Raw genomic sequence first — 13,603 nt, forward strand, 5'->3', positions numbered from 1 at the left:
TCACAGTGGATTTTGCAAGATGACCAAGTAAATGCTTAGATGTGGATAACACTCAGACACTGACAGAACCTCGCTACCTAACCTGTAATCCATGAACTTGCAACCAGAATTGCTATACAATGCAGCTTAACTATGTTAACAACCTCAAAGTCGATTATAGGCAGATGCCACAAACATACACTCTGGAATGTGTTTGGAACTTCTGTACATCGTCTGAAGACTAGATCTAGTGAAAAGTTTTGTCTTACTTCATGGAGAACTCAGCCCAGTTATCCCCCCTCCCTTGATTTATTTACAGAGGGTAGTACAGATCTCCCGCTCTCTAAAACACATGCATACACCTACCTCAAGCTGCCCACTCTCCCCTCACCACACACACACACACACACACACACTCGTATGCATACTGTATCTGGGTATTCTGGTTTTTAGTAGGCCCAACCATACAGCATGCAGATTTCAGATAGTTCTAGCACATATAAAAAGGAAATCTTAACATAAGAGACATTCTGCTGCAAAGCGCTCTGCATTCTCATTGCACATTTGGAAATAGCGTCTAGGTATTCAAAGGCGTCTTTATACAACCCACCAAGAGTGTTTCGAATATAGAGCCAATCACATATAAACCATAAGTTATACTATTAGGAAAGGCTTAAGTAGTTGTATTAGCGTTTCAAAACCCTTGTCTCCTTTAAATTTGTCTAGTATGATTTAAAACATAAGCATAGAGCACATATACCCGGCTAATGGAGCTGGAAGACTAGGACAAAGTACCTGTTAAAGGGTTATCTACTCCGTGGCCCCCTCCACACCACTATAGGTGATTTACCTACTTGCTGTTTATCTGACATTGTCCTGGCTTTACATTAACAGCTCATCATAGATGTGCAGGCAAATATACGTTGGCTTATGGTTTATAGAAGTATTGATGCTTTGAGAGTTTATAGAGCTGACTAACTTTCAAACGGAGCAGCGCAAATGTGTTTCCAAAGATTGCTAGAATGTTGCATGCTTTTATTTGTAGAGGGGCTTAGATTCTTTTTCCGGTCGCCTTTTCTCATTTACAGATATACACCAATTTTTTGTGTGTTCTGTGAGCCAAACTTTAGCTGTGCAGTTGTGGCAATGTGCTTGTTGAAGCGCAATACTTACGAGCCGCAGAAAGGATTTATAAACTCACTTTTGTTATCTCCCCTTACCCAGCCCAGGAAAATAATAATGGAAGATGCATATGCTCTTTTTAAAGCAATCTTCCTTGTTCAGAATGCAACTTACTAAACTTTATGAGAAGTTTTGGTTCTAATCCTAACTTAGGACAAAGACCCCATCACCACTTTTTGTATTGACTACTTTTAATCTTTTAAAGTGATTATGCACACATACCTGGACATTTCTTAAATTCACCAGGAAAACCTTGGTAATTGAAGAAACCGTATTGTAACATAAAATATAAAGCTGTAATTCATCTTGGTTGTTGAATATATATTATTGCTCCTTTTCTAATACCTTCACAGTGAGATTTTGGAGGCTGTCTTTTTAAAAAGGGTATATTTGTACATGAGGTAGAATTACTTTGAAAAAGCAGTAAACCTCCCATCTACAATCTTGACAAATCCTATTTGCTTAACAGTCCTTATATCAGCAATGATGGACCTCTTCACTGTATCATTATTTCAAGGCCATTTGGTGGTTTTTGAAGCTTTTACATAAATCTTTTAGCTATTTTTTACCTTTTTCAACCATGCGCTATTGACTCGGCTTTACAATAGAATAAAAGAAGTATAGTTGGGAAGGAGTTCAAGTTAGAGCCAGGAAAGACTGCGAGCATACAAGGTTAGTTAATAATATGTAGAAAACAGTTTTTAGGATAAAGCCAATATCTGAAGTGATCATTTATTTTGCAGTGAATTACTTTAGCAAATGTTTTATACAGCATAGAAAATAAAAGATTATAAAAGGCCCCATTTGTGATGCTGTTGACTATTCTGAACTGTGTCTCTGTCTGCGTGTGGAAAAGGCCTCGGTGTGTTGTATCCTGCGTGATAGTTTACTTTGCTCTTAGTGGTAGCCTCTATTAGTGATACATTTGGTGTGTGTGGTTTTTTTAAAAAAGTTCATTTTTGAAAATGCAAATAAGCATTCTGCCTTTGATCTACTGCTGTTGGAACTGCTATTATCCTAATATGTCTTTTGTACTTCTTTGAAATATAAAGCAGGGTTGTTTCAAGAGAGTGTCAGAAATCATCATTTTGTGAAATGTCTATTTAGTATATTAGACCCAGCTAAACAGTCATGCAAATGCCTATCCCTTCCATTCCCAGCAATATGTTTTGGCCCCTTTATGTACTTTCTAAGAATCTTTTCTACTGAAATACGTAACAAATTGTCATTTGTCTGTTATATTTTATATTTTAGATATATACAGCAATTAACCATTTGCGGACCAGAGAGGCCCACAGTTTTTAGAATCATTTGGGTGCTTTTTCTTTCTTTCACACCTGTATTTAATTGAGTAAAAAAGAGACCTTGTAAAGCATTAAATAGAGATGCTTCTTTTTTTAAAAAAAAATGAAATTATTTTGGTAACAGTTATAGTAACACATTTCATAAATTAAGGAATTACACGAAAAAATAAGTTGCCAACTTCTTTGCTGCATAAGTACCGGTATGTGTACTTTTATGCATAGGAGAAAGTCCATGTTTATAAAAACATATGTTGACAATGATAACACCTCTTCCAAATGCATGCCAGTTTCAGTAGGAGAAATAATCACATTTCGCAGCTGTGTGTTTACAGGATCAGATATTTTAATAGCATATGCTTTTCTATAGGTACTTCCATAACTAATTGCGTGCATATAAATAAAATACATAATGATTATAATACATTTCCAATGACCTGTATGGCCTTTGCAGCATTTGCAGTGTGCACACCTTTATTTAAAAGTTTGATCCATGACCTCTCTTTCAATATGTTCATTGACATGGGAGAAACGTTTAAATGTCTTTTTCTATTTTTATAAAAGGGCAAATTAAAGTAATATGTATAATGTCAGTGATTTATTATCCACATTTTATTACACTGTACAAATCTAGGTGTTTTACTTAATAGCTTTCTGGATTTGTATACAAACTTTCTAGCTTCCAGGGTTCTTTTTATCATTTAAACAAACTTAAGTAAAAGAGAATTGTACTCGCGATGTGTGATATACAGTTTTTGTTTTATATATAAAGATCGAATAAACCTTTCAGCATTCCACATTTTGAGGATTTTATTGCATAGGTTTAGAAAATGTGATAGCATTTTATGTTTCCTTACTATTAAAATAATCATATATTCGATTCTATTTACATAATCCTAATTTGAAATTCTGTTAGATTACAGGTCGATACTTTAAAATACATTTTAGGAAAAGTTTGTACTGTACATCAGGTTTGACATACCAGTGCTAATTGGCATCCAGATGTTTAGGTTTTGCCAAATCGGTGGGCATATGCTACAGTGGCCGCACCACTCACAGAAGGGTCACGGAAAGAGCAAAGAAATATATCCCTACTTTCAGTTGGGATTAAGATCACACAAAAACTTATTGCCAACCTCAGGTTACTGATTCTGGACTTGTCTATTGACTTAAAGGGAACTATTGTAAAGTCAGTGGTTTCAGGCTTATACCCTTACATCCTGATCCGAAGTACATTTGCTTAGAAGTCCATCCCATGGATTTTAGGAGGACTTATTTCTGAGCGAATGTGATTAGGATTGGCATGCCAGGATGTTTTCAGCACTTGTGTTTAAGCGGTTTTGCCTTATTATTTTTTTCTGAATGAGGCCTAGTGACTACAGAAAATTGCGTTATTGGATATGTTTATGATTTTACCTGGTGTATCCACTACAATGATTGGGTCCTCCCTGTGTTCTGATGACTTAAAATTGCCTGCTTGTAAATTATGATGACTACTACTGAAACAAACAAAGCTTTTGCGATGCTAATTATTCCTTCTAATAATTCTTCATTTTAATTCCTTCCAGGATGAATTCCATCCCTTCATTGAAGCACTTCTTCCCCACGTCCGAGCATTTGCATACACATGGTTCAACCTACAAGCTCGAAAGCGAAAATACTTTAAAAAACACGAGAAACGCATGTCAAAAGAAGAAGAGAGAGCTGTGAAGGATGAATTGCTAAGTGAAAAACCTGAGGTCAAACAAAAATGGGCGTCCAGACTTCTGGCAAAACTACGGAAAGACATCAGGCCTGAGTATCGGGAGGATTTTGTTCTAACTGTCACGGGGAAAAAACCTCCATGTTGTGTTCTTTCCAATCCAGACCAGAAGGGCAAGATGAGAAGAATTGACTGCTTACGCCAGGCAGATAAGGTCTGGAGGTTGGACCTTGTTATGGTGATTTTATTTAAAGGTATTCCGCTTGAAAGTACTGATGGCGAACGCCTTGTAAAGTCCCCACAGTGCTCAAATCCAGGGCTGTGCGTACAGCCGCATCATATAGGGGTTTCTGTTAAGGAACTCGATTTATATTTGGCATACTTTGTGCACGCAGCAGGTAAGTGCCTTTATCCCAGTTGTTCAACTTTTAATGACTTTTTGAACCAAACGATTTAATCTGTGCTTGCATCCACCATGCTGGTTGGCAGCATGGCTGTGATAGTGGTTGAAGTTTAACCAGTAGTGGAAAGGATATAGACATCCTGTGTTGTATTGCAAAGCTGTTAATAAAAGGGGATTGCAAAAACATGAGGATTTTTCTACATTGTAACCTAACATTCTGCCTTTTTGAAGCTTTTTCATAAGTACGGAACTGTAGTATGAAGATGGAGACTGTATGTACAAAATATTTCTAGGCCTGGTTAAAGATTGGAAATGAGGGTGCTGTGTATTTCTGAGTGATTATTTTGCTCAACATGTTCAAAGTCCACTATTTTGTGAGTAAATCAGTAATAACTATAAAAAAACCTTACAAGCCCAATATGTAATACAGTATGGTTAAATATCCAAAATTTGGCCGCCTTAAGAAAAAACACTGAGCACGCAGTGATGACTCCTCACAGATACACAAACTGTCGATTTTAATTGCCATTGGTAAGAAAACACCTGCCTAATGAAAGAGGGGGAAACAAAAAGTTCCTGGTAACCTCCGCCTGTGGGTAGATTATTATTGCTTTTAAAGGATGGGTTGCTAGTTTAACACGTGAGATTCAGGAAAATGGATCATGCATTGTTTGCAACTGTACTTCTGGCTGTGACTATCATATACCTGCCACTAGTAACAGATAAGTGCTGTTACTGATCAAGACAGTGTGCATTTTCCCGTAACCTTGTTTTAGTCAAATTCATAGTTTCTCAGTAATTAGGCCTAGCAGTTTCAAAGCAAGCCACTTGTCTCTCTGTGACTCAGACATTTCAATATTTCAGTTTGGATCAGATTGGAGAGGAAATTTAATAAGCTTAACAGTTTTAATTTGATCTAGCATTTTTAGGTGCTAGGTACATTGGTGGCTGTTGGATGGTCTTATGGAAAATGGTAATTGGTCTTTGTTGTGTGACATCTTGTCATTTAGTAATGTTGTTGAAATCATTGGCATGTATGATTATGAAGAGGTTTTGTGCTTTTCTCCTAGAAATGATGGCTTGCTTTAAGTTTGCAGATATACGTGATTCTGCATTGTGTACTTACGCTGAGTGACACGTCCAAAAATATTGGTGAATATGCGATGTGTTTCTGAAGTGCTGTGGTGTGGATGCTTTTTCATTTATTTTTTAAAAGAATAAATACCAGTGTTCAATTTGTTAATTAAGAACTGCCTATGATAGACTGTAGACCCAACTTCATTGTAGGATTTTCTGTGAGACTTTATGGAAACCTGATGAATCGGTTAAAGATTTAAAATATGGATGCTTTCATTAAAAATGTTTGGTGCTAACAGCATGTTGCAAACTATCTTCATACATCTGTTGACTCAGGACATGCATTGTAGATTGATTTTTAAAATAATCCATGGCAGTTAATTGAAAGTAGTTGTTATATTGATTACAAATACTCATAGTATAACCTTAACAAAGTTACTGTTATATATTAATGCAATCAGGCATAATATAATCAATTGCTTCCATTATGGAATATATATCTGGCAATATTCTGTGGTACGGTTGTGTTGCTATGCTAACAATAGAGCCTAGTAAATCTGGTAATGATCACCTTTGTGAGCTTTGACTCTCTCTCTTTTTAAGGATGCCAATGGTATTTTCATATATAGGTAAACTGCTTTTGAGGGAGTATTCATGTTTGCAGATCCTTATAAAATGTGTTTTTTTACATCTTAACTTACTTTTTCCGCAGGTGTAATATATCACACTCTTTTTCAGTTCGTTTGTGTTGTAGAAAATATTTCAATGACGCTGTGTATTTGAGAACGTAGTAACAATTTGCATTACGATCGGACAACCTTCATTGGGGTAATGGTTGTAGTTTCTTTCTTTTTTGCACTGATGTATCCCAGACTCCTTTGTTAAACCTGAACGTTGGCCAAGTTAATAGTGATTGGCTCTTGCAGAGCTGCAGTAATGGCAACTTGTACTGTATGCGCAACAAGAGCATTTCGGAAGAAAATCTTAAAGGCCCTTTGTCTTCAGATCAACCTGATTTGCCTTAAAAGATTTACTGACCTTATAGTTATGCTGCGATAGTTGCCAATAAAAATGTATAAACTAATAGGCAGGTTGATCAACGTATATACAGCTGAGCTGAGGAGCGTCTTCTATATCCCCAAAGGTCTGCAAACAGAAAATGTTTCTTTCTACTTAAAAGTTTTGAGAAGTTGCCAGTGTTGGCAAGAGGTTCAGACTCCAAAACGTGCTTTCAGATATTTGCCAAAACCATTGTGGCCTTTTCACTCAGAGTGCTATTATTTCGTGTACTGTTCCAAGATACTTTAATTCCTGATGATTTCTGCAGTATGATGTCCCTTTCCTTCTTAAATATGTATTTATAACAATTGTGTAGAGGACTCTTTCCCTCCTTCTTCTTTGCCCCCTCCTTGTGCCAGGACATAGTCATTTGCAAGAAAATCATGTGCTCAAATCTAAACAATGCTCCTGCTTGCGAAGTAAGTCTGAGCCACAAAAACAAATTATTCTCCTAAGGAAATCATGCAGAAACAGGGATGTAAAATTTGACAATTATGTGAACTAGCTTGCAAAGATTGAAAGAAAACTGAATAAAAGAATTTATGAGCAAAGAGGTGGCTAAAGTACACTGAAATTAAAACCTTGGTTTCAATTCGGAGTTTTAGCTTTCTTTTTTAAGGCCATCAAAATACAGTAGTGCTACCTTTAACTTTGGATAGCTTTTCCCCTCTTAGTTCTCTAGCCCATGTATCAAATGGCAACTTGGAAACTGTTGTGACAAACAGTATTCTTTGTGGGAGTATAATACCAAAGTAAATTTATGACCAGCCCTTTACCAGATGATCTGTATCAGAATCTGCAATATACTTGGCACGTGGCAGGGTCACCATTTAAGTTGTTAGGGTCATAACCTTCGCCACCAGGCATTTGACCTTTGAGATAAAGTTAACCTTTGTTCATTAGTAGGCACTCAAGCGAGAACTTCCTTGTTTTTTACTGCAGCAGAGCAACTTCAGCTAACATGATCACATTGTAAAAGGGGATTCTAAGCTCAAGCACTGGGTTCTGTGAGAGGTTAAAGATTTCTCTTTGTTTTTTGAGGATATTTTAAATGGACAAAGCTAGCTTGTGTTTTGTCTGCCACATACAATAGCTGATGTTTTTGACCATTATCTGTTTTAGGCATGGTTTTAACAGCATGAGCCTATGCATGTTTACTCAGAAGTAAGTCCCACAACCTTACTCTCTAGCAAGTACATGTATATTAAGGTTTGCAGCCTAAACATAGCAAATGCTTTGATAACTCTGTGTGTGTGTGTGTTTAAAAATGCTGAATTAAAATCTAAAAATCTGACCAAGATATAGTAATTGAATTAGACCTTTTCCTATAGATTGTAATTCTATTAAGAACTGAAGCCAAAGTCATGACAAGGCTGATTTTGTTTTGGTAGCTGTGAAAATGTGTTTAGTTCTGGAGATAAGTGACAGTGTAATATAAAGAGCACCTTTTTTCATCTATAATAAACCAATATTGTATATTATTTTGGAGGGTGGTGATATTTACCCCATAGCTGGTAAAGAAGCACCATGTGAGTTAGTCGGTCATGAAGCATAGTGAGATACCTTTGCAAAATTTTGGGCACCTTTGTTTTAAATCTGAAAGGTACATTGTATACTTCTAGTACAATTGATCATTATTGCAATCATCCTGCAATACAGAACATTTGGTATTTATCAATAATGTAAAAGCTGTTGTAATAATTCTGAACACTTCAAACAGAGCTGGCACAAGATTTTGTAACCCTTGATATCTTCCTGCAAAAAGTATATATATTCCATATAAAGTATTTCTGATCACACCACATTATTCCATATAACTGTGACAGTGCATACTTTATTCTAATTATGTATCCTTTTAAAAAAATGTTCTTTTAAAAAATTCAGTGTTTATTTCATTTAAATCAGAGGAAAATAAATGCCATTTAGGTATGATGTGCTTTCATTGGTTTGTGACTTCTGTTGTCATTCTTTCATATGACTGTACAGTTATGCATGATTTGCTGATTAACCAGATGGCCATAGTCACAGATTGAGAACCTGCTCCCTATTACTAAAAAGCATGTGTAAGATCACAAAGGTTTTTAGTTAGAACGGTATCTGTTGGGTAAAACAAGACTCACTAAAAAGAATTTCATATTCTATTCTAAACCTAATCTACAGTTTTAGTGTAATCCTGCGCATGTCTACTCAGAAAAAAGTGGGTTTAAGTTCAACAAGATTTACACCCAGATCAATGTGTGAAGTTGTAGCCTAGGTGTGCCGACTTCTCAGTATGTAACCCTGTTTCATAGAGAACTTAACTTACACTTCAGCATCAAGTGCATTTGATCCTCAATAATGGAACCTTGAATACGTAGCTCCCTTTACCAAGATTCACTGTGTCCCCAGTGGAACTCCTTTCTAGCATTACGCTTCATAAACATCACTTGCTTTGATGCAATATCTTAATTTAGATGTCTTCTGGGCGGTCAAAACTTTATGAAGCTCTGTTGAGCATGTGTAGCTCTGTTCTCTGCATAGCTGGAGAGAGTTCTCACATCTGACCTTGAGCACTCTTCATTATTGCAGAAAGTGCAGCAGCCCTTGGGTGGTATCTGCGTGACACTACACAGCAGCATCAGATCAGGGAGTATAGCAATGTATATCAGTGCATCAGATTAGGGTGATCAAGTACTCGTTGTGCTTGAGTGTGTGCTTAAGCCTCATTGATTTAATCAGGACTGCAGTACGCAATTTCTTCTGAGTTATTCTGGACTTGTATGCATGTTCCACAGCATAAGAATATATTGTCCTCAGTACTTAAATGTATTTATTCCTTTTATAAAGCTAGCTCCTGTCTGCCTTAGTTAAACTTACACAAAACCAAGATGCTAAGTCCATGTAGTGTGTTGCTACTATTGCAAGATGCTCTTTTGCTGTCCCTTGTTCCCTTATTTGTGAGAAGTTCCAGCTTCTTATTTCTGCTCGTGGGAAAGGACATGCAGACCCAAGCCAGCCAGCGTAGCAGTTCATGAGAGAAGAGAGTTGCATTGGTGGTTTGATATGGGAGAATCTTCCCTCAAAAGAAATTTTAAGGGTATCTTGTCCCTTCAGAGATTGTTATCTGGCATCTTGAGAACTGGAAACAGCTGTAGGGACAAAACAATAGCAGAGTTGTCCAGTGTCTTAACACTTCAATCTCTCTTGATTATTATCATCCTCCCGCCTTCCAAGATCTTTGTGCTGCACTATGCAACTGAGGCGCTTGCATCCAACTCTTCTCCAGTCATACTGCTGAAGCTCGAATTTCTGCTGGTGCAAATGATCTTTGGGAGTTACTGTTTTATAATTCACTGAAGCAAGGGATCCCTGTTTTTATAACCCCGCCATGGATTCCAGTGTTCCCTGTGTCCAGTTGCCAGATCCAGCCCTCGACTTTGATGTGACAGCCAACTATGTCTCCAACCATAACTGGTGAAGAACTTACATTGCACTCTCAGACCCATCTGAGAATAACTGCTTTGCAGTACAGTGTAGAAAGGGATCTCTATTCATTGGGACTTTCTGTTTCGGTCAGTGGAGGAGTAGTTTGTATTGCTGGCTGTAACAGACTGTGGTTGACAGAAGCAGGATTTAGATGGGGACAACTGCATTCCCCTGCTGCTGTAATTGAGATGGTAAGCATCCATGCTAATTTCAACCCTAACGGTAGTGGAACTTATGAGTGTTTGCTATATCATGAACTGCTGGCACGAGTTCAGTCATGTGGCTAAGCTTTCTCCAAAACAGAAACAAATAAAGCAGAGCAGCATATAGCCTTTTAATGTTTCTTAGAATACTTCCAGGTGTTTTCAGGAAAGAAGTATCGCATGATTTAAATGCTGTTTCCTGTATCCTGAAATAGCAGATGTACCCAATCAGTAAGAAAAAAGAGCTCCTAGTATAAATGTAAAGAGAAGTATTTGAGTGGAGCCCATGGCATTTATAGCCATGAGGCTAGCTCAATAGTATGAAAACTGCCCAGTATTGCTGGCCAGGCCTAACTTGTCTTAAGTTACTGTACTTTTTATATTTCCTTTCTTTTCCACCCAGTGATGAATAGCATTAATTTAAATCTATTTAAGGCAAGTGTGGGAGAAACCACAATCTTTGTTGTGGTCAGTGGTGTACACAGCAGGGCTGGATGTTTCACTTGATTGAGGCCTGAAAGCTGACTGTAGAAGACCTAAAACATCATGTCAGCTTTTTCCAAGTATTGCAAAAGAAGCAGTGTAAATTCAAATATTCTGCAGTGTCAATAACCATTATTATGATGGCTACTTACTGTCCCTTCAGACCCCTCCAAATTTAAATGTAAGAGACAACAGCAGCAACAGCAACAAAAGCAACCCAAGTCAGTTTCTGTGAAAGCAGCCACCTTACAGTTTAAAAGAGCCCATAGTCAAACTAAATCAAATTAATGTAACCAGCCTATAATCTAAAGCAGTACTTGTGGAGATGTGCTCTCCTTCCTTCAAGGTCTAGGAGTGAAATGTTCACTATAGCACATCACAAATACCAACTGATTTTAGGGTTTTGGCCAAAGTTTAGGAGAATAGTCCTAAACTTTGCCTTGCCAATGAGTTATTTACTATCCTCAAGGGAATGTTGCTCAGACATGAACTATAACTGAGGCTCCACTGGATGATCAGAAATAGATTTGTGCATTGGCAAATCTTGATATTATATCTTGATATTATAAAGCTGTTTCAATAGCTCTGATACAGATTGAAAGGTAGTACTGTACAGATTTAGCAAAGTTTTCCCCAAAGCCTATTGTACCTCAGTGAAGAAGGATCAGGTCTGTGTTCCAGGTCCTGTTCAAGCAGATAGCATGCTATGCACGAGGTCTGCAATGCCTCTATTCATCCTGCCCCAAGCATTGCTATGCAGCAGTCAGCCATTGCTTCAGTTGCAGGGAAAACCTGGTGGTGCAAGGCAGGTTGCTGCTCTTCTGCTGTTCCTGGGACCTTTAAGTGTGGTCCTGTGAAGTGCTGTCAAGCATTGGGCCAGTATTAGGCTATACGGCTACCATCCTTACATCACCCTTTCTAGGATTAATAGTATCTTTCTGGCAGTGAGTGGATGATGTTCAATAGTGTCACAGTGGGGTTTGGTAGAGAGTGGTGCCAGAACCTCACTAACTGTTGTTGTTTACCAATTCTGATGTGAAAAATGACAAGGCCGTCTCAGGCTACGGAGATGAATGATGAGAAGGACATGAGCAATGCTTCTTACATTAACATTAACTGCATGTTATGTCTGCAAAATTGGTGAAAATTGTTTGAGTGGTTGTAGGTGGACAGTCTTTGGCTAAGGACATGAAGCATTTGCTGCTTAGAGTATATTTTTGGTAGGAAGCCTGGAAATGTATGTGGTGATTAGGAGAGTGGTATTTAGTCCCACATACTTAACTTTTTGTTTGTTTCTTTAAGGGCTGAGTAAGTGACAGGAGGTGCTTTATAGTAGTACAACCAACAAAAATTGGTTGTGCAAAACTGAGACAATATACTGTATTGTAGTGATTGACCAGTAGTTCCACACATTCAGGTGATCAAGGGATAACTCACACCGTGAGTGCAGTTATCTATTGTGCCAGTTCTTACTGAGTTGCCAGGGAAAGCTTGGCCAACTGCAGGGAAGAGCTGCAATGGATAAGGAATTAAACATAGCCAGCAAATAGTCTAGACTTTTACCAGAACCACCTTCCTTTTTGCTATCAAATTATTAGTTAAATTGTATGAAACTTTATGTAAAATAATTTGTCTATCATGTTTTGATGAACTATTTAATTGTATGGCTGGGATTAGAGTGGGGTAGTTAGTGTTGGTGGATCACAACTTCCATCATCACTGACCATGGCTATGCTGGAGGGCACCATGTTAGCTACCCCTGAATTAAAAGGTGCCATCTCTTGTTCTTCCTAACTAATTGGACCCAGGTGGACAGTGATTGCCATTCTTTTCATTTGATTGTTGTGAAGGTTCCACAGTTACCCATTTTCTCTTTTATCCTAAATTTGTATTGTAATGTTATCGCTTTATGGATAACATCTGATTCTGCATTTCATTTCCCCTCTAATCCTGGGAGCAGTGTTCTTTTGCTTTTAACTGGAGGGCTGTTGTTGAAGTAGACAAGCATACTGAAGCAAAGTCCAGACAAGATGGAAGTGATTATGGTGGGTAGCCTGTGTGATCTGAAATAGGTGAGTCTTCCTGTTCTAATGGGATTTCGTTGTCACTAATAAAGAAGGTTATAGCCTAGGAGTACTCTTGTATCTGGCTTTCTTCCTAGAAGCACAGGTGGCAATCTTGGACAGAAATGCTTTTTATCAGTTTCATTTGATACTCCAGCTGTGCCAGTTCCTGTGGAAAGAGGACTGAGCAATAAACATCCATGTCTTTGGAAACTAGAGGATTGAGTATTGCAATATCTTCAGTGGCTGTCTTTGTCTGAGGTTCTTTTCTGGGATGCTCTCACCTTCTGAGAAGCACTGGCTGCTTACTCTTTGGGTCATGGTACTCCATCTGTGGAATGTCTTCCCCAAGGAGGCTTTCCTGGCACCTAGTATACTATCTTTTCACTGCAGGTGAAACACATTTTTGTTCAACAGGCTTTTTAGATCCTTCTAGACCTTTTGAGGCAATGTAAGTTTAATAGATCTCTCCTGAATTAGAGCGTGTTGGTTAGAGTGTGGTGCCGATTACACCAAGGACGCAGGTTTGATCTCCGTATGGGACAGCTGCATATTCCTGCATTGCAGGGGGTTGGACTAGATGATTCTGTGGGTCCCTTCCAATCCTACAATTCCATGATTCTATGATCTGGTATTCTTTGATTTTTAGTTCCCCCTCCACTATTTATTTTTAATCAAGAAATGGT

The 13,603-nt window shown here is 37.9% G+C and overlaps 1 protein-coding gene across 18 annotated transcripts in view; it reads left to right on the forward strand.

Moving 5' to 3' along the window:
• Window positions 1-13,603, forward strand: part of NFIA (nuclear factor I A) — a 443,145-nt gene that overhangs the window by 137,153 nt on the left and 292,389 nt on the right. For all 18 annotated transcript variants that reach the window (XM_083510331.1, XM_083510336.1, XM_083510327.1 and 15 more), the window contains exon 2: window positions 4,031-4,562. In XM_083510331.1, the coding sequence (XP_083366457.1) occupies window positions 4,031-4,562 (532 nt within the window). The remainder of the gene's footprint in view (window positions 1-4,030; window positions 4,563-13,603) is intronic.

This window comes from Podarcis liolepis (assembly GCF_965112155.1).
Source record: "Podarcis liolepis genome assembly, chromosome: 6".
Classification (NCBI taxonomy): domain Eukaryota; kingdom Metazoa; phylum Chordata; class Lepidosauria; order Squamata; family Lacertidae; genus Podarcis; species Podarcis liolepis.